Source organism: Melanostigma gelatinosum (assembly GCF_949748355.1).
Source record: "Melanostigma gelatinosum genome assembly, chromosome: 7".
NCBI lineage: Eukaryota > Metazoa > Chordata > Actinopteri > Perciformes > Zoarcidae > Melanostigma > Melanostigma gelatinosum.
In genome coordinates this window covers 17,984,459-18,006,973 of record NC_136640.1, presented here as the reverse complement: position 1 = coordinate 18,006,973, position 22,515 = coordinate 17,984,459, and the positions used below count along the sequence as shown (strand labels likewise).

General features: G+C 41.8%; 1 protein-coding gene across 2 annotated transcripts in view; it reads right to left on the bottom strand.

The window, feature by feature from the left end:
* b3glcta (beta 3-glucosyltransferase a) overlaps nucleotides 1–22,515 on the bottom strand; it is a 54,038-nt gene that overhangs the window by 13,261 nt on the left and 18,262 nt on the right. The window contains exons 3-9 of one of the 2 annotated variants that reach the window (XM_079271992.1): nucleotides 21,531–21,570; nucleotides 11,994–12,103; nucleotides 6,536–6,612; nucleotides 5,747–5,858; nucleotides 686–822; nucleotides 507–570; nucleotides 238–369 (exon numbers count right to left, since the gene is read on the bottom strand). In XM_079271992.1, the coding sequence (XP_079128118.1) occupies nucleotides 238–369; nucleotides 507–570; nucleotides 686–822; nucleotides 5,747–5,858; nucleotides 6,536–6,612; nucleotides 11,994–12,103; nucleotides 21,531–21,570 (672 nt within the window). Of the gene's footprint in view, nucleotides 1–237; nucleotides 370–506; nucleotides 571–685; nucleotides 823–5,746; nucleotides 5,859–6,535; nucleotides 6,613–11,993; nucleotides 12,104–15,887; nucleotides 16,022–21,530; nucleotides 21,571–22,515 lie in introns of those variants that run through there. The other variant, XM_079271993.1, reaches the window with a different exon arrangement.

The window sequence follows — 22,515 nt, the reverse complement described above, 5'->3', positions numbered from 1 at the left end:
CAGCTGAATGTTGGATAAAGGCAATCATATCCAAGGCCGTGCTGCACGGTGAAATATTGGTGGTGCTCCGATGCGGCCGTGAGCATGGCCGAATATCGTACATCAACGCAAGAACTGCCAGCATCCTCAAGCGAAGCGCCCTCTGTTTTATCTTGCTTAATTCTGTTCTGTTCCCTGATCTCCTGGGAATCGAGGACAATCGAATTGATCTGCACACAGAGCAAATGCAGTACTCACACACAGAGGAGGCTCGGTGCTCAGAGCGGTGGCACAGTGGCGGGTCTGAGGGGAGTCCTCCGGCTCAGTGCACAGCTCAGGGACAGCAGTGAGAGGAGGGCCGTTCCCATTGTCCCAGATATACAAAGCAACCTGTAACAACACAGATTGATATTTGATCTGAAGACAACATGCAATCTTTAAGGCATTAGTGCGTTATTATGAGCATTATAAGCTTTATGTTTTCCGTCTGAAGGCAACAGTGTGACTTGTGAAGTGTGCTACCTCACCTCATGTTTCAGGTCAATGGTGAAGTCAGATTTCAGCGGCTCATCTCTCACTTTGTTCGCAAGCCTAAAATAACAAATCACAGAACTTGGATACACATATACCTCTCAAATACTACAGCTGTGATAGAACGGAATGAATCAATTTTACAGACACAAACTGGTTTATTGCACATACTCACCGCACAACAAGGGGGGTGCTTACGGCCCAAGCAGCAGCAAAGTCTGGATATTTAAAGATGGAGGGATTCTCTGCAAACGCGTAATGATGAATGATGGTCGACTCCTCGTCATGGAGGGGCTTACCAAGAAACCACTCCTGAGAAATGACGTGACTGGATGTTAGCATGAGAGCAGGTTACTTCTCTTTACTTTTTTTTATTTTTTTTACCATTAACATATCAAGCTTCTGGCCCAATTTGGGAGTTTTCACGCTTCACTTGCCAGAAAATCTTTGAAATTCTTTCCTGACAAAAAAATTTGTCACCGGCAGTGAAAATAACGAGATTTTGTGATTGAAAAAAGATCAAGAAATACCAGGTAATGTAGCCATAAAGGCTCTAATCAAAATACATGACATATCTCGAGTAAACAAATGTCTTATATTTAAAGAAAATACGTACATGAATAGATTCATTTTAAAGGAATACTTCAACATGTTGGGAACGTCTCAGTGTGCAAATTTATGTTAGCTTTGGACAGAGCCATGCTAGCAGTTTCCCCCCATTTCCAGTCTTTGTGCTAAGCTAAGCTAACCAGCTGCTGTCTTTAACTTCCAGCACAGATATGAGAGTTGTATCGATCTTCTCATCTAACTCTCCGCCAGAATGTCACATTATTGTTTCGATGGAGGTTACGTGAGTTCATGAAGTCATTTGAAATATTTTATTCACGACACTGACACTGAGGTTGCCAGCATATTCGAATCATCCAGCAACAACAGTCTAATACAACAGCCGCACTGTTAATACAGGTTGAGAGTTCAGTTTTTGTTGAAACTGTTTTACAGATGTGTTCATTCAACTTCATGGTCATTGTGGAAGCTGTTCAATTTCATAGCTTTATACTGAGAGGTGTTTTTGTATTGCTTATTCCAGCACACGGTTGACCACACTGACCTGTAACACCTGAGAGAGAAGTCTTTGCTTTCGGGCATGTTGGAATGAATCAAATCATAAAACATTGTATCCATCGTCTCCTTGTCCTCAGGATAAGGTTGAAGATAATCACATGATAATGAATACTCTTGTCCTTTGGCAATGAACTCACCTTTGATCATCACACTACCTACAGTGCCTTGCATAAGTATTCACCCCCCTTGGATGTTTCATCCTTTTGTTGCATTTACACATGAAATCATGGTCAATATAATTTGGATTGTTTTGACAAGAATTTGCAAAAAAAACCTCTTTAATATCAAAGTGAAAACAGATTTTTACAAAACAATGTAAATTAATTAAAAATATATTTAGGTAAAGTAAAGTGAATTGCATAAGTATTCACCCCCTTCAGGTCAGTATTTAGTAAATGCACCTTTGGCTGCAATCACAGCACTGAGTGTGTGTGTGTGTGTGGATGTGTCTCACTCAGGCTGGCACATCTGGACACGAAGATGTTTCTCTATTCTTCTTCAAAACAGCTCAAGCTCTGTCAGGTTACTCAGGCATCGGGCGTGAACTGCTCTTCTCAAGTCCAGCCACAGATTCTGGATTGGATTGAGGTCTGGGCTTTGACTTGGCCACTCCAGAACATTCACCTTGTTGTCTTTGGACCATTCTGTGGAGCTTTTGCTGTATGCTTGGGCTCGTTGTAGGGCTGGGCGATAAATCGATTTAATCGATTAATTCGAATGTGTGCTTTAAGGCGATGTGTTTTATTGAAAATCGAGAAAATCGCCCCCACCCCTTTTTCCCGTAGTAGAGTGCGCGCGCATTGTTTACAAACTAAAACAATGGCGGCCAGCAGCTTCACTGCTGGCCGCTTCACAACCCAGCTTCACAACCCAGCATTTTGGAGACATTCACCAACTGTACTCCGCATGAGAAGAAGAGTGCCCGGTGGAAAGCCATCACGGATGCAGTCGCGATGTATATCGCAAAAGATATGGTGCCCATATACACCGTGGAAAAGCCGGGGTTTATTCACCGTCTCAAAGCTTTGGACCCCAGGTACGTGCTACCAAGCCGTAAACATTTTTCTGACGTTGCCTTGCCTCGGCTGTACAATAGTACACGCCAAAGGATCTCTGCGGAGCTGGAGGGGATGTCATTCTACTCCGCAACAACTGACCTGTGGTCCAGCAGGTTGACCCAGACACCGATCCACTTGACTGGTGGAAGCGTCACCAACTTAACTTTCCAAGGCTAAGTACTTTAGCAAAGAAATACCTCTCTGTGCCAGCTACAAGTGCCCCCTCTGAGAGGCTTTTCAGTGTGTGGGGGGGGGGGCATTGTTACATGCCACCGTGCATGCCTGAAGCCAGAGGTAGTAGACAGGCTTGTCTTCCTGGCAAAAAATATTTAGAAAAAACATGCACTACTGTTTAATACTGTTGGTTATGTTGTGAATGCACTTGATTTTGTTTACATGCACTTATTTACTGTGCAAAATATGTTATGTTGATGTTAGATCAGATGTTGCACTTTTGAAAATGTGAATGTTAAAGGGTCATATACATTTTATTTCATGCTGTGTTTGTATCAGTGTATTCAGTTAGAAAAGCTTACTGTAAAAAGTTACATTTGCACAGTTGTTTACAATGGAAGGCTACTATTTAATGCCATTTAATGTTATGTTTAATTTAATTTTATATTTAAATGATTCAGGCAAACAAAAGAGTGACCAAATACTTTTTGTATACTACAGGCACCTTTCTACAATGTTCAGGTTTTGTTTGCACTTTATTTTTATCAACCTACTTGGGAAAATCATCACAAAATAAAAGAAAAAATTGTTTTCAACAGCTTCTGTCATCTGCAAAAAATTTTGGGGGAAAAAAATCGATTTAAATCGTGAATCGGATTTTTTGTAAAAAAATCGGAGATTTTTTTTTTAGGCCATATCGCCCAGCCCTAGCTCGTTGTCTTGCTGGAGACTAAATCTTCTCCCAAGTCGTAGTTCTCTTGCAGACTGAGTCAGATTATCCTCCAGGATTTGGCGATATCTTTCTGCATTCATGTTCCCGTCTACCTTTACAAGCCTTCCAGGGCCTGCTGCTGAGAAGCATCCCCAGAGCACGATGCTGCCCCCACCATGCTTCACAGTGGACATGGTGTGTTTGTGGTGATGTGCAGTGTTTGGTGTTCACCAAACACATCTGGTCTGATGGCCAAAAAACAAAATGTTTGTCTCATCAGACCAAAGAACCTTCTTGCAATTGACCGTGGAGTCTCCCACATGCCTTAGGGCGGATTCTTTCTACAGTGGCTTTCTCTTTGCCACTCTCCCACACAGCTTCGACTGGTGAAGAACCCGGGCAACAGTTGCTGTATGTACAGTCTCTCCCATCGGAGCCACTGAAGCTTTGAACTCCTTCAGAGTGGTCCTAGGTGTCTTGGTGGCCTCCCTCATCAGTCCTCTTCTTGCCCGGTCACTCAGGACGGCCAGCTCTAGGAGATTTAAACAAGTGCCGTCCTCCTTCCATGTCTTAATGATGGACTGAACTGAACTCTGTGGGATGTCCAGTGAGTTGGAAATATTTGTGTAGCCATCTCATGACTTCTACTTTTCAATGATCTTTTCTCTGAGTTGCTTGGAGTGTTATTTTGTCTTCATGTTGCAATTGTAGCAGGAATACTGATGAACCAGAGACTGGACCTCCCAGACAGGTGTTTTATACTAAATTCACTTGACACACATCAACTTTAAATGGGGTGAATACAAACACAGATTTGACACTATATATTTTTAATTAATTGACATTTGTTTGTAAAAATCTGTTATCACTTTGACATGAAAGAAGCTTTTTTTTGCAAATTATTGACAAAAAAGCCAAATTATATTGACCATGATTTCATGTATAAAAACAACAAAAGGGGAAAGGGGGGTGAATACTTATGCAAGGCACTGTACATCCACAAACGCTACCAACAGAGGCTCTCCGTCCCAACTTCTGCTCCTTGTGTACAAGAGCATCACAGAACCCATTGTCCTCTGCTGTCACGGTCTTGGGTTTTGTTTTGTTAATTTCCTGTTGTATTTTGAAATCCCCTGCCTCTTACACCACACCTGTGTGTCAGTAGTTGATTAGCCTGTTGTGTATTTAGCTCGCGTGTTCCTCTGTGTCAGTGTGAGGTCGTCTGCCTTTGTTTACGGATGTCAGTGGTCCTGCTGTTGGGTCCGCCCTTTAGAACTCACACTTTTGACACTTCCACATGTAACCTCACCATGCTCACCGTCCTCAAAATCACACACAATGCCTCTCAAACCATTGTTCTCTCTCTGCTCCCAACCTCCATTGGCACTGCCATCACAAGCTAAGCACTCACCATAGCACATGACCCCAGCCTCCCCCTGAACTCTATTTAATTACACCTCTGACTTGGAAGTGATACACCAATGCAGGATATAAATAGTCCGAGATGACAATGAATAAGGTTTCCATTCATTGTTGTGTGGAATTTTACTGAAAGAGGTCAAAGCAAACCTAAGCATTTGCTGATAAAACAACTTTGTTTTCCCCTATAGGCTTTACATCGTAGTGTAATCAACATCAGTTTTGGCCCTGTTTCACTTGAAAGCCAACTCACACTTGTGCTGTGAAGGCTTGTCAACAAGAACAAATAGGACCAAAAAAAAAAAAACATAAAAATGCGTCAGTTATTTGGAATATTTAAAAAATTCATAAGCCGACAAATTATTGACGCAGAACAATTTTGCTAAATTTGTATTACAACCCCAATGCAGTCTGCAGTCTGACTCCAGCGTTTATATATTCGACCTGTGCCATTGACACATATACAAGAAAAATAATTTCATGAGTGGAGAGACAGAGCTTAGATTAGCTCTACAGTGGAGAACGGAGTGACATGTGTGACAGGCTACAATGCGAGCTGGCAGAGCTCAGCGCAGCTCAGCAGCTGCAGCAAAGCTGGAGCCAAACTGATACTGTATCTCTTAATTGAACCGATGGTCAACTAAGCTGGAGCTCGGAATGGGAGGCTTTGGTCTTGCTGATGAATTTGGCACAGAGAGACAGAGCTGCAAAGATGGGCAGAGAGAGAGAGAGAATATTGTATACTTACTTTATTCTTGTTAAATTTTGCAAGGACTTGAAGCAGCTTAGTCATCTTCACGTTTGTTTCCTCCTCGAGAAATACAATCCATGATGAGTTTTTCCTGAAGGAGTACGATAAGCTGAAGAAAAAAAAAAAAAAGATGAGTTAAATAATAAAACAAGAATAAATGGAACATTGCCATGCACAGACAAAAAACTACACAAAGCAGTTTTTGTTATTTCAGTCCAGTCTGGGGAACTATGACCATCTGAGGCTCTTGACCCAGTCGGATCAAGGCAGCCACAGTTCTCCCTGGAGGGCAGACAGACAAAAAAAACTTCAAAAGCACACAGACTTCTTTCAGCGAGGGCTGCTCTGTCGTGATTTGGGGTGCTTCTGGTGATTTATGTCTGAAATCGTCATGATGGAGGAAGAAAACACATTCAGATGTTATTCCACATCTCCTCAAAACAATTATGGAACACATATTGGGTTTTTGAGAAGCATGTAGACGACCCTGTTGTCGTCGAGACGACCGTAGCTGACGTCGTTATCGTGCTGTTCAGACCACTGGATTACTGCAGCAAGAGGCTTATAATGCGAGGCAATCGATCACAGTTATTGTGTCGGTAATAGCTTCTCGGCAATTCGTAGTCTTCCAATGTGGCTAACAAACTGTCCTCGAAACCAAAATATAACCTCCAAAATCTCAACTGTGTAAGACACAATGTGTCTGACATTTTGTTCTCATTTGGAACCCTGAAATCTTCGGTTGATGACATGCGCACTGAGTCCCGAGAGTTCAGGGATACTTACTTAGGCAGCAGAGGAAGGATACTCCAATCTCCTTCGCTATCTGATAAAGTGTGAGAGAGCAAAACCACCGGTGGCTTCTGAAAGAAACAGCACACAAAAACAGAGATACAGTTTAGTTTATTAACTGAACAACAGCTACACAGAGCCTAAGACAGTTAAAGCAGCTTTTCTTCAACAAAGGACCCGAGGGTGCGCTGGTGTTGAGACTGTCCTCTTAACGGGGACAGGCGTGGTCAAGATTTAAGCATTGACCTTTCGTCTGTTACTTAAAAGAGACTTTTAGTTTTAGCCCATTTACTGCAAAGGACATAATTAAACTCCACATTAAATCGAACCGTTCTGCAATCCAGGCTGGTTTGTTTCACATTGTGGAACATATTTCTCGACCACTCTACGCAGTCTTCTATTCCTGTCTCTAAGACATGAAAATCTATTAGCAGAGTCTTGACCGCTAAATCAGACTTTCGTTGTTTAATCCATCTCAGCGAACATCATGTCTGCCGTTATTTTTGTTCATGAGACATTATCACTGCATGGTAATGCAATTTGAACAATCTGCGCAGCTTGACCTCACAGCAATATTGTGTGATGTTGACAAAAATGAACACAGACTGTAAGATTGCAAGTCATCCACAAATCCCATGAAAAGACCAAAACCAACAATACATTTGTAGTACAAGCATGGATTGTCTGATGTGCCACAGACATGTGCATTGACATGTTCCATTATTACCATGAAGCCGGCCGCCTTGCAAACCTACATTAGATCGTGCCAGGAAACGACTTAACTATTATACTTATACTTAACTAATCGATACATGTTGACATATGTAACCAGACTTTTATGAATGACAGTGAACCTGCAATAATTCATCTTTCATTGCCAGTGATAGTGGGCTCTACCTTTCTTTCTTTCTTTCCAGTCAGCACAGCACACACTACATACAGAACTGCCCTTGGTGGAAAAGCTGCAGATATTGCTCACCTGTATGAAATATGTTTAGGTGTTGCGGGACAACACAATGCTCGATCCAATGTGCCTGATCTGAGAGGCTCTGTTGTGAAATGTCAACAACCTAAGCCTCTTAAAGTAAGAAAGGACGAGGTGAGCCTCATGGGAAGATTAAGAATAACCCGTACTACCTTATTTTGAAAAGTCTGATTTTAAGGTACAACGTTAGTATGAAGTAGTGCCATACTAATAATAGTACCATCAACAGCAGGCATAATCATTCTTGCTTTGCCTACAGGCCGATGTCACAGAACACGTTCAGTCTTTTTGTTGGGACGGCCGTTGTCTTTCACTGGGACACGCTACACATGGTAAGATGAGCAATCGTTGCACCCGAGAGCTCATTTACAATAAAGTCCATTTTATTTATACAGCCAAATATTACAAATCACACATTTACCTCATTTTCATCCCCAGCGTCTGTACGGTCGGCTTTATCAGGCTCACATTGTGTAGTCTGACCTTGGCTTTCTTTAGGGTTTGTTTGTTTTGATCTTTCCATGTCATTGGTTGACAATAACAAAATGTAGAATAATTACAATCTTATCTTTTAAGGAGATAAAGCGAGTAAACAAACTGGTATTATCCCGTAAAACCCAATTTTGCCTTCAGGGTTGCTGCTCTTGTTTGCCCTCACACCACGCAATACACTGTAAGAAATAAGATATTAACGGAAATATGCAGAGGATATTTCAGGATGTGGTCAGCGCACACAATCACGTCCACATAAGGGAAATCTGTTTCAGCAAAATGTTCCGTGGTGAGGACGGCGAGTAGGTGTGCGAGTGTTGTCTGAGAGAGCCAATGTTTCACACTGTGAGCAAAACAAAGCAGCAGAGCGTAAGACCCTGTGGTTCATTACTGCGTGGTCCACTCATCATGCATGAAGTCAGGGGGAAGAGTCTCCTCTGAGCCATTCGGTCTAACGCCAGCCTGTTTGATTTATTACACCCTATTTGTCAGTTAGCTCTCATCTAATATGAGCTTTATATGAAAGCTAATGGGACAATAACGCCGAACTTCTCTTATTAAACTGCTCTGTCTTTGACTTTCAGTTGTATAAAAAGAGCAAAAAGTAATAATAAAGCATCATCTTCAGCTAATAATGCAATCACAAAAACAAAGCTTTTGCTTCATAGAGCTATTGACATTCCTGTGATGAAGGAAGCGTCCAATAAGAGGAGACGGAAGCTTTGGCGGCAACTCTGTGCAAGCTGCAGACTCCGAAACAGATAAGAGCTGGGCCTCATGTGGACATGCTTGCAATGAAGAGAACACTGATTGCTTGGTGACTTGGGAGAAGATAGGGGTCACTTAGACCTGGTTGTAATGGAGGGACAGGAAGCAATATGCTTTTATCCCGAGGAGGGGCGGGAGGGGAGACTGTCAAAACCACTTCAGTGATGAAATGCCGTCAAATATGACATCGTTGATGTCAACAAGGGCCAAATCACAGACTGCAGAACAGGGATCCATATTAAAACAGTTTCATCCCAGTGGCACCTTAGATGCAAACATTGTTAAGATAATAGGTGATGCACGAGAAAGCTTTTGGACACATGGTGTGTTTTTACTACACCATGTGTCCAAGGTCTCTGAGTCTAATCTCATTCTGTTGTACGTGTGCGTCTCGGTGGACATGAACATCGGCTAAACGACACAAACACTGTATAAATGCAATGTGAATTCCTCCCAGGAGACACGGTGGCAAACTGTAGGAAAATGGGCTGAGAGCCGCCACATAGAATACACAAGTTCCTGCCTAAGTAAATCTGTGGATATCACGAAACGTTCCACAGTCAGAGGAGGATGAACAAGGCTCGGAGATAGATAAGCAGATTGTACATGCGTTTCCCCGTCTCGGCGGTGCAGCGATCAGGTCATAAATCTTCAATTCATCATTGATGTTGGCCAGAAAGTGCAGAGATTCATACTAAGATACTAAGTCAGCCTCTAATCACTGAAGAAGCTTTAAAGAAAGCATTGTTGTACGACAATGCTTTTCACCACAATGCTGGTGCTTTTTATTTTGTTTTTTCCCTGACCCACAGAAAATAAAGTTCAAATTCAACTGGATGATAAGAGTTGAAACAAAACCTGAACCGTGTGTGTCTAGAGTGTAGGACTAGAAATCAAAGGTTATTTCAGTTCTCCAAAGACTCCACTGTCTTTCTGATTCCAAGATATTTTCAAGGCAAGGGTTTTGCTCAAAGCTTTCCGTGGCAATGCACCACACGATACTGTACATCAAACATGTTTAATGGCTCCAAACTAAGCTAATCTCTTGTATTAGTTGGCTTTGATCTTTTTCCTTCAGTATCCCACCAACACCCTCTATGATTGTTAAACAGCTGAACTATAGGCATGCGTGTGTGTGTGTGTGTTGTGCCTCCGAGGTGGGAGTGAAGTGGTGGATGGCGAATTGGAGAGTTTACATGTTTTCTACAGTGTATACTAATGTTACTAAAATATTTAACTTTTGTTTTATATTTTGCTGCATTTTGCATTACAGTATGCCATAATCCCGACACAGTTTTCATGAGGGCTGGTATTTACTAATCTTAGTTTCAAAGCTACTTTGCTGTCAGTTTTAAATATATTTACAACTGAAAAGACAGTTATGGATCTTAAAAACAGAAGTATTGTGTTCAGTTGGGTCACGGTCTAAGAAACAAGCCAGCTCTTGATGTGGATCCATGATTGTTTAACATTGTTTGTTTATTTCTGACATGATTTTCATAAACTCCTGTTCCTATTTGAATCAAAAATTATAAAACAAAAAAAATGACTTTAAATTAAAGCTTTAAATGAAAAAACAACAAAATACGACTCAGGATAATCAATAAACAAGGAGTAAACAATATTAAAGCTTAAATGCAAGCGTTTGAATTGTAATGTGTAATAGAAAAGTTAAATAAACACATCAGTCAATTAGATTAATCTCTGCTTTTCATTTTCATCCCTCTCTTTTGTATTTTCTCTTTTCCACTTGGTATTCCATTTAGCTTTTCAAGCTGCATATAATTTAAATTGTGTAAAATCATCTTCTGTCCAGATCTGAATCCAAATCACATTTTTAACATTTTCTATCATCACAAGATAGATGTTATTTTTCTGAAGACCGCGGTGGAGGTACGCGATGCGCTGTGTGAGTGCTCTCTACAGCGTGTCCACCTGAGGCGAAAGGTATTTTCACTCTGCTTCTGTGAAGGTAACTCATTCTGATCACAAGTCTGTGGGTCTCATATCTCTTTGAAAAGCTGTCAAGCCTTTACTGCCTCTTTGAGAAGTCGCTGATTACAATTCTCTCCCTGGACTTAGTTTGTGTAATTGCCTGCAACAGAAACTAAAACACCAGACATCTCTGGGATCATGAATGCAAACACAACATGATGTGGGATTTATGAAGTCTGTCTCTTCTTGTAGAATGTGAAGTCCATCAGTGGAACTGAATCCGTTCCTGATACGTACCATCCTCTGGCACAGACTGATGCCACTATTCATTACAGGGAACGTGAAACAATCTTTCCAAATTGTGAACAAATTTCACTGATAAGATTGAAATAATAAATGTATTTTGGACTTTGTATTGTAAAGGATGTCAGTGTTGTTGTAGCAAGATATTTAAATGCTGTGTGATACTAAGTCTTTTTCAAACAACAAAAACAACAATAAACAGAGAAATAATGACTCAAAGTGATTATTTATATATCTTTCAGTTTGGTACAGTGAGTCAGTGGTGAAGATAAAAGGTGTGTGACATCCAGCAGTGGTGGATAATGAGACAAACACAAAAACAACGACGAATGCAAGAGCACAGAAGAATAAACCCAAATCTAAACGAGTCTCTTGCTCCAGCAAACACAGCGAGCAGTTCCTTCATCTAATTTACTGTAACATTGTCATTAGGGATGCTGCGTTCGCTACTTAACCGAACGTGAATTGGCATTTCGACCTGTAAATGCGCTCTGTGTCTGCCTCTGACATGATGCTGATGTCTTTACAAATTGCACCAAATACTGAGCCGACGTCCCAGGAGAAAACAAAGGTTTTCTTTCCTGCAGCTTTTTTGGGAATTACAACATTTATGAAGATGACAGTATGCCTTCGGATAATCATCAAGAGGCCGGGGATGGAAGGTTGATTTGTTGAGAAGAGTGATATAGCTGAACATCAAAGCTGCACAGATGTCTGGGTTTCCTAAATACATGCATATTTCCACAAACTACACTTTCACATTGTGGATGTAAGAGGTTTAATATAGAGGCTATCGTGAATAATTCTTCAAACTATCATTCCACATTTAAAATGATCAGTATTGGGTTATAGTGAATGTATGAAAATACATTTCCAATCAAAGAAATGCTACAGCTTGCAACAACAACTCATATTCAGACGCTACATTTGCTGGTAGTGATGATCGTTAGCTACACATGTGACTCTTACCTCTGCGAGACTGCGTGCCTGCTTCAGTAAGTCTGCTCTCCGTCTCTCCGCCTGCCTCACATGGAAGGAGTTGCTTTGACTCTGGATGACAAACACTATCTCCCGCAGGTCTGGAGGAACACAAAGGACGGAGATGTGAGACTGCTCATACTGTGAAAAAAAGGATCACGATCAATCGATGACCTTCTGACTGCAAGACAAGATAGGACAAGTCTGAATAACTGAGGTGGTTTCGCTCATCTCCATTATTGGCCTGGTGATAATAACCAGCGCATCAAGAGCTTAATTGGCTCGGGAGAGAGTTCATAAATGTCACAGCCGAGTCTGTGTTACTTAAAAAAAGATTAGCAGTCAGAAGAGTCTTCCTCTGAGGTGCAGTAACGCCCCAAAAGGTTGACACAGCCCAGCTGTCCACTTCTGGCTGTGCGTCACAACTGCACCGACAGTAACACTCGGCATTGTTACTGCACGTTGAGGCCAAGGTTAACAGGGAGCCACTTTCAAACCGACAATGTACCAGTGACACAGCTCAGTGAAGAATGACATTGGCTGCACAAACACGTCCACATAAACCCTGGGGCTCTCGCGACCAGTACAATCAAAACTAGCCCAAAGCACCGGGGGAGGAGAGAATGAAAAAAGAAAATCCTGTCATTTCGTCTTTGGCTCAGTACAATTACATTTGACAACTGCTAAATCCTGTAAGCTGTCCCTCACATAACGTCCGCAGCACCTGGCTGGAATGACTGTGACAACAAAAAAGGCTTTTCAAGAATTTAAAGCAGAGAGGTGGGAACCAATACGAGGTACGAAGAAAATCAGAGGAGATGTCGGAGGTTTTTTTCCCGCCGTGACAGGCAGCTCAGAAACCTCCCGGTAATGAGATGTGCTGAGATTCTTTGTGACAAACATAACGAGCTTTGTTCCAAATGATACGCCCTTGCTTCAGATATTTTAATTAGCTGCTTCAATTTTTATCCAGAATATAGTCATTAAGGGCACACCATGTCATGAATTATGATTAGAGCGACCTTTTCCCATGAAGCTCTGCAAATTTTGCTGACTAAGTGCATTTTAGTGGTCCAAAAACATAAATAAGTAACAGCCACTGCCGACAGGTCTATAATCTTCCCAGTGGAAGCAATGCCAGGGAAGAGGGGACGGGCGAGTGCTGATAATGGCAGGATTAGATGGATTGCCTCCTCCTCGATTACGCTGCTTGAACCTATTCCATGGGCTCAGATATTAGCAGCGGGGTCGGGGGTAGACGCTGCGTCAGAGTACAGTATCTGTGGCCGATCTTTTTAATTAAGTGGTGGTGGGTGTGTCGCTCCTTAGCCCTGCTCATAACAAAGATCCCATTGATCCTGGAGGGGGGGGTGGGGTTACTTGTTAAATCTCAGCATGTCCATCTCCCAACAGATCTAACCCCCCGTCGAGAGCTGAGCTTAGGGAGTGAATACACACTACACCACCTCTAAATGTCCTTCTGCTGAGTTTGCTAAATGACCGACTATGCATGTGTGCAGTGCATTTTAAAGCCCCAGGTGTGGTACCAGCCTCCTGATACTGCACAGTTCAGCAATAATGTCAGCTGCATGAGACTAACAGCAAAATCAGATAAGCAGGTTTCCAATCCCTCATTGTGCAGATAATGCACATCCCCTATGTCAACGCAAAGGAGAGTCGGGGGAGGTAAAAAAAAAAGAAAGAAAAGAAACGAATTAAGACTGAATTCACTGGCCTCGTCTCCACACTAATGGGTTTCGATTGATCTTCAAACAACGGGGAGAGAAGGAAAAAATCCCGTTACAACGTCTTCCTTCAGCTCCATCATTCCTGCGTCCTTCTATCAGAATCCCCTTTACGCACCCTCTCGACACTCAGGGCCGCCAGTGTGCCATCAATACATCTACCTGTATTTAATTATAGAGCAAAGATAAAACAACGCCTTTGGTGCCAAGGATGCCACATAACACTTTTTTTAGTGGATTGGTGAGATTATCAAAGGATGCCTTTGGCCTGGGAAGAGAACTTCCGGCATTGCGAGGGCGTTATAGGAGGACGTTAAGGTGCTGGGAGGTGGCCAGGCTGAGGCTTTTGACGTAGTCGCTAGTGGGCTGGTAGATGGTTGCTAGTGGATTGCTACATCGTAGTTAATTCTGAGTACTGCCAGGTTGTGAGGTCTTTGTTGTTGTGCTATGTGTCCCATGGGAGGTGTTTCTCACCATCAGAACAGGGATTTCTGACTGTTCCAAGGGCAAGGCAGCACACCGGAGACTACTTTGCTGTTTGCTCCTCGACTATATGGGACAGTGCCATGCAATGTGTAAGAGAAGCTACATTGGCATACATATTTAAAAAGCATGGTTAAAAAAAACACGACATTTTGTGTTTTTTTACACTTTGTCTAGTCGTTGTTTGAAGCTGGGGTGCAGAACTTTTGTCTTCCCCGTCAGGCATTGAGAGTAATTACACAAACGCCGGTTTATGACGTGTGCCTGCAGGTGAGCTCGCTGCATTTCCCCCGGTGATTAGTGTTTGTCCTCGCCGTCGATCATTTTTTTACTTCAATCCTTCCTCTGAATGCCAAGTTTTTTATCTGGAGAAGCCACTCCAGGAACTTTTCCTGGATACTTCTTAGGATTTTCAACCGTAGCCCAGAGTCCTAACAGCTGCTCCTTCACGGTGTTCTCTCCCTCCTGTCTTTTTCTAACTTGATCGACAATTATATAACAAGTTTACAACACGTTAGGGGGACTAAATGCTGTCATAAAAAAGTACATATAAAGACACAAAGTTTAGTTGAGTTTTTTAATTCAGATATAGAGGAAAGTTACTCGTTTTCCAGCTGTGTGTGGTCATTGCAATGGTTGTTAGGGTGACTCTGGGGGCTTGACAAGGTGTTTTTGAATTTGTGCATGCTTAATAACTTTACTTGTACAGCACATTAAAGCCCAAAGCAATAACAATATCACAATAAAATCCCAATACAACAAAATAAACAATGATACCATTAAAGTCAAACCGAATTAAAAGCCAAATAAAAAAGATGGGTCTTTCATTTATTTTTATAACTGCCAAGGGAGTTTGCTGTTGTAAGATCTACAGTTTAGGGCCATCAAAACAGAAAGCAGCCTCGTTAGATTAAGCTAATGATATTAGTACCAGCAGCATTAACTCTAGTTTTATCAATAGTATGCATTTAATGCATCTGTTTAATAGTACGGCAAATATGTGAAGCAGCAGCCTTGTGCCAAACATGCCACAAAGCTCTTTTTTGTTTTTTTTGGTGGTTAAGTGAAATTTTCCAAGGATGCCTCTTGGCTGAAAATGATATGCTTCGAACGAAAGAGATTGAAGGTTCCTGGGAAGATGAAGCTAAAGCCCCTATCACCTTGGAACAGATGATTCTATTTTGCCAGGCTGATGGAACTACAAAGCATGAGACGAGTGTTCGTTTGTCTCCCCTCAGTCATTCAGTATTCCACAGGGGCCCCTCCGGAGAAAAGAAAGACTCTATCAGCCTTGAAATATATTGGGACAAAATGAGACACGGGAGAATTCTGCCTCATTCTCTCCCTGATCTGATGATTTTCTCAGCGCACGGAGACACCCTTTAAAGGCCATCTCCATCTGAAGGCCTCTCTGCATATGAGAGGGCAGAGGATCAGGCTGATGAAAGAGCCGAGGATAAAATTAAATGTGTTTGTAAGTCTTGGCGTGTGCACGCGCACGGGAGGTTGAAGTAAACATCTGCACTTGAATGCAGCTCTCGCAGTGGCTTGGCCCCCCGCAGTGTTGTCACCCCATTGACACAAATCAATAGTGACACTTCCTTAGAGCGGGATGGCAGACGTTGCCAAGTGGCAGAGGAGCTGAGAGGACACTGACCTCTAGGCACTCCAGGAGCCTCTGCCATCTCCATCTCCATCACGGAGCAGGTGTGTTTGGTCACCAGGGCCGTCACAGGAATGTTTCCTTTCAGCCTGGAGTACCTCCATCCCCGTAGGTAGAGACAAAAAACACAACTCCGTGGCATGGCAACCCGGAAGTGAGCGTGCAGAAATGAATGCGTGGGTAAGTTTGGGAGAGCGGCGTTTGAATCGAGTTAAGAATTCCAACAGAAAAGGGAGGAGTGTGAGGAGGGACAGCAGATCAATCGTGCAATTTCAATGACAAACGTCTGCAAAAGTAGAGAGGGATAAGATTCGGCGAGTGGGGCCATTAGGCTGTTGTGGGAACAATGAAACTGTCACGACCCGATCCAGAGCTCTTCATTGCCAGCACATATTCAGAGATGACAGAGGATGTCAATAGCTCATTTCCATCGTCGACGGGCCTGGCTTCCTCACCCAGCAGCAGCTGACTGTGCCGGTGTAAAACCTGCTACACTCCAGTGACTCACATTATTGCACTCCCAGTGACAAGATGGCCAAGAATCATGCTTTCTCCTAAAAAATCCCCTTCATCTCTCTCTTTCTCACGTCCAATCCGGCCCATCCGAGAGACATACTACACCGAAGGGAATTGGATTGCAGTTTCCTGACCAAACTAACCATGACGGTCACACCAGACAGCACCAGGGTTTAATAGCCAATCCACAGACATCCGGTGATATTCAATCTGGAAGGCCAAATTCTACCCCGTCTCCTCGGAAATGTTTCCATACAACAAAACTGCTTTTTCGATGATGTTTATTGTCTCCCGCATTGGGGCCGCAGTTTTAAACACATTGAATTCGAAACAAATATGTAACAAAGACAATAAAAACAACTTGGTGAAGTTAAGTAAAACATCATTGTTTGGCTTAAAATAGTTTGTTTCGTCATTCAAGTTAAGTTAAGTCAAATAAGTCAACCATGGCTTTTGCATGGGTAAAAGTCCTGTGTTGGTTTGACCCATGCACCCTGACCTTCCCCCTGTACAATGTTCCGCGGACGAGGATATAAAATGTATTTGTGATGCGTCAAAAACAAACATAAATTTGGGAGATAAATAGCTTCCCTCGAAATGTTATCGACAGTGCAGTTTTATGTTTGTATGGGAACATAATTGTTAGGTGACCAGGCTGCCAAATCCAATACAACCAGCTTATTAGGCTGTTTGTGGTTTGATTAAGCCGTATAACATGAATTTACCTTCCCCATAGGCAATGATCCAGTGTGGCAGAGACCTATGTGTCTTGCAGCAAGTGAAACGATTTGCTATCGGCTTTCTTCTCATATCAACACAGAATTTGAATTGCCGTGCACGCGATCGATATAGAACATGGTGTATTTAACTTTCAGCTTACTGCTGAAAAGGTCAGTGTCATACAGATCTCTCAGTAGAACAGAGAGGCAGACAGAAAGGGACGAGCATGCAAACCAATAGAAAGAGATAGGTAGATGCACAAAGATTGCAAAAGAAGAAAGAGATGAAGTGTGTGCATGCGTGTGTGTGCTAGGTATGCATGGGGGTGAAAGCCATCAGGGGGAAAAGTCACACTCTCATGTAAAAGTAAGCTCATTACAATTCTCTCCAAGTCGTAAAGCAAAAAAAAACACGCACACAAAACAATGAGGCAGCAGATGCAACACGTAAAGGTTGGAGAAAAGCATCTCCCATCTGTGATGATCACACACTCATTAGAGGTTCTCCAGAGTTCATGACTCTGTGGACAACTTTGCCGAAGACTAATGAGAGCTGAACTCAACCCTTAAACCTCACTGAGCATCAATAATGCAGGAAGCTGGGGCAATTAACGCTGAACAGATTCCAGGTTTGCTTACGAAACCCATTATCCATAAAAGTGGAAATTGGATGAGACACCACTTGAAAACAAGTTTGTTTTATCCTCAGTAACAGATCTTGCTTTTTTTAACGATACGTGATTTCACACTCCGTACATCAATACACACCAGCGCCGTTTGTGACATTTTCTGAATTAATAAATGAAAAGAAAGAAAAGCAGAAACAATAGCGGTGGCATGCAGCCGGTCGCCAGGAAACATGAGCGGGTTGGAGACAGAAAATAAGTCAAAGTAAATACAAAATAAAATCCTGCAGTGTTAGCTGGCATGCAGGAAGAGTTCAGTCAACACCTTGTGGACATTGTACCTTCTGGAAAGATACAATGCGTATCTCGTGGGTTTGAAGAAGCTGGCTCCGAGCCACTTCCTGAATACAATACAACTGCTGAGGGGACAGGAGCACTGCTTTCCTGGCTCAACGACTGTTACAGTGATACTCTGATTGAAATTCTGGCACACTTTCTCTGCTCTCAAACAATACCATTCATTGTTTGTGGTACAGAGTAGGCCTGTGCTCTAACTATCAAACACCATACTTTAAAAATAAAAGAAAAAAACACAGCTTTTGTACCTTGTATCTGCTGTATGCCGAAACATTTTTCTTTCTCTCGCATATAAAAGAACCAAACCCTGAGGTTGTTTATTTTTCTACAACTTCAACGGTGAACATCTGATGTCGTTGCTGTAGTATTCCCTTAAAAGGCAAAGAGTTATATTTCTACATCTGCAACAACGTTCAACAATCACAGGAAACACGGCTGCTGGCCATGACCGGAAGAGACAAGCGGCTTTACAGTAAGTAAGGAGATCAAATCCGCCTTCACTGTCTCTGTATTCAGTTCTCGTTTCTTTTTGCAATAGAAAAATCATGACGAGGCAGCCAACTGTTATATAGCAGATCAAAACTTGCATATCTGCTTTTCTGACTTTTTAACTCAAATGTGGAGGGGAAATTGCCAACATTTTAAGAAAGGTACAGAATAGGACATCAGCTTAATAGTAAAGTAAGTAATTACTGTGGTCTGGGTGAAAAGCCAACTGGATTCCAGTCAAAACGGCCTCCTTTAGACATCACATAAGAGACAAGCACATCATTGCCTGACATCTACTCACTGAAACAGCTGAGCTGGCAGACAAGACATCAAAATGTCTGAATCAGGATAAAACTAGACTTTTTCTCAATTTCTTTACAGCTACTTCTGTCCGAATGCATTGCTTGATCGTGTGTGCAGGAGCAGTAAGTTAGAACACGGGACATGATCGTAAACTAACTTCTATAAAAGGTTTAATTGAAAAAGTTCCTTACATGCATCATCATTCGTTACTGCGACTGCTCCGCTGGGCCACTGCATATAAAACGGCATTTTATCTGCTGGAATTTTTCTTCTTCTTCGTCTGAAAATGAAGTGAATTGAGTGAATTAATCGGGCTAGACAGCCGAAGGCCCGACAAGATTTGTGTTATTAGGATGTCCATTGTTTTTCGTGATACAGCAGAACATAACGTTGTTTTTTTGATACTTTAATATAAATTGATTTAGAGAAGAAGAAGAAGAAGAAGAAGAAGAAAGCATTTTAGTGCAATATTTCTACATTCATGAACTAAATTCTAATGGCCAATTGAAGAAATATGCTCCTGTCAGCTAACATTTGTGCTGCAAACTGTGAAGCTACAATACAATGTGTGGAAAACAGACATTTGTTGATTGTGAAATGAAGTTACATTCAGTCGGGACTCGGGGCCCACGGCACCGATGGAGAACATTTTTATATCCCTCAGATTTTAACAATGCAGATAATGCATCTTTATATCGCGGCTGATTTGAACAACCTCTTTTCCTGAGGCATTTCTGAAGGTGATCTCCTAAGTTCCAGCTATCCGTGTCTTTGAGATGTACCATGTTACATTGTTAAAAACACTGCAGCACAATACGCCCAGAGGACTCGCACTGCTTCTTGTAACGTGATGATGTAGATTTGTACTGTGTACAAACTTCAATATAATGCCTGATTTAATTCAGACATAATTGCAACAGCATTTAGATTTGCATTCCCTCTCAAGTAACATTGTTCGAATCGTGACTTCCAATACCTTCTGAAAGGCCACCAGTTCTTTCAAAATAAACAAGCTAGATATTCCTTTTGATGCAGTATTGTTACAACGATAGAAAGCCAGACTTTCCTTTATACATGATCTGAATTCCTGCTAACGAACAATATTCTCTGCAGGCGAGTGGAGCTTTCTTTTTTTTTTCCTGGCGTAACAAAGGGAATTACTATGGCGGTGCCAGATAGTGAAGCTCCATTTTTCAGATGGCTGTCTGTTTGTATTTCCTCTCTGTGCCGAGGTGCCAAATGAGAGCATTATGAAGTTGCGTTTGTGTGCTTTTGCGTCTGCTGTGACCCAGTTGAATGAACAACAGGCAGAGGGCCAGTAAACTGGCTCCAAACTCTTCTGCATGCTCACGGAAATCACTCTCCGACAGTGATTGTGTGAGCCCCCTGGAGCATGAAAGGCATGCCTGACATCTTTTTATTTGCTCTACTTATTAAATTTCTAGGTTCCTGTCAAATCGATAAAAGAGATGGGAGACTATTTTTATGGAAAAGTCTGAGGAACTCGGAAGATTACTTTTTCAAGGAAGGCACCACACAAAAGCCCTTTTAACAATTCCATTCATCAGCATGTGCTATTCAAATGTCACCCTGTCCAACATTTTTCATTTCAAGATTTACTATTCATGATTGTATCAAGTGATAGTGTATTTCAATCCTTTGAGCACACGGTTACAACTGGAAAATATTCGGTAATCGCAAAAGGTCATCCCTTTGAATGGGTTCCTCTGATGCAGACTTATTCAAACATCAAACACAATAACAGCGTCCAAAACATGACCCGTACTATGAACGCAGGTACTATCAAAGACAGCAGCGATCTCATTGATATAAATACAAATATTCACAGATACTTTTGATATATTACAGCCAGCAAATCACAATGTAATTTGTATATATGTGATATCAGTGAAATACTCGCTGGGTACAGTTTACCAAACGAGGAGATAACACCTTTGTGTGAGAAAGAGAGCATTTACTCTACTTAACAATTCACATGTTGTAAACAAGCTTTTTGTTGTTGTTATTAACATGGTGTAGACTACATTATTGTTAGTGGGGGAAAAATATTCGACAAAGCCCGAGAAGAGAGATGCATCTATAAAGCAGTAGCTATAAAACAGTATGTCTTTAGAATAATGATCATGGCGATCAAATCTGATAGCAGTAAAGACATTAAACCTGAATACAACTTTAACATACAACACTTTAACACACGGCATAAAGAATAATGTGGAGAGACGTTCTCCCTTTCAGTCAAGTAAATATTACCGTATTTATATATTTTCTGTCAAGTGGCAAAAATATAGGTTGGCACCTTTTCATGAGACAGCTATTATAGCTGTTGCTAAAATGACACAAAGGTTCAGCCCATTGGTTTCCCAGCTGTACCCAGTTATTATCATGTACTGGGTGATTATAAAAGTACTTTAATTGAGGGTTCCTGCTCAATAACAATGCGTTATTCCTTATTCCTTGAGCTTCAGTAAGTATTTCCTTAGCACCGCATATGCACAGAACATTTACACTGTATGTTTGGGCTGTAATCTAAAGCAATACCCGTTTATTATTTCCTTCTGTTCAGTGTCTTACTTACCTACTGCTTAAATTAGAAAAAAAAGACTTACCCAGTTGATTGTTGTGGATGACACGCATATCATCGTGGCTCTGAAAAGACAGATGTTTTTTTTTTTATTAAAAATTACAGCAACAAAAAAAAGATCTTCAAACACATAGCTGAATAATGACCTATATAAATCCACTTTTATGTTTTTAACAAAAGATGCAGAAAGTGTCAAAACATGTCTTGTGTGAAAACGCTCAGTTTCGGCTCACTGCTCCATTTCATCTTGCTAATCACTAATTAAGACTTAGTGATACTAAATATGGAAAGCCCTGCGGGTTATTTGGAGAAACAAATGGGTGGTACCCCGCGTCATTAGTCATCCCTAATTGTGTGGGTTTTCTGCCTGCAGCGTTTAAGCTCCGCGCATTCGGCTCAATTAAGGCGCTCGCCACTGTTCCACCTCCAGAGCTGTCAGCGCACGCGGCAGACCACGGAGGGATGAGTGAATCAATCACGAGCTGAGCAAACTTTGAAGAGCTGTCTTTCCCCCTCCACCTTCATGAGGAAATCTTTCAGTCTTTGGGAGAAGTCGAGAACGTACCGAGTTCCGGCTGTTTGTAGAACTCCAGAACGAGAGCGGCAGAGTATTAATAGATAATGACAAACCCAGGCCTGTTTTGATTCATCACTTCCTCTCGACTAACAATCATTTTACTGGCAAGCTGTTGCAGCCTTCGGAGAGCTTAACGAAGTCATACATTCACTCTCAGTGGGTGTGTTGCAGTGGTTACAGGGAATCACAATACTTTGGTGGCAGTCGTGTGAGCTGGCCTATATGTAACCCGCTATCTCATCACATTTAGAGGGCGAGCTAATTTCATAACAGAAAACAAATAATTGGGTCAATTTCCTGCTCATGAACAGCTTCCTGCAACTGTCATGGCATCAAATCAGAGGGCACATGATTCAGACACTTTCTATCTCTCCTATTATATTCTATTAGTATTATTATTTTATTCTGAGTCTTTTTCAGATGCACAGATAAA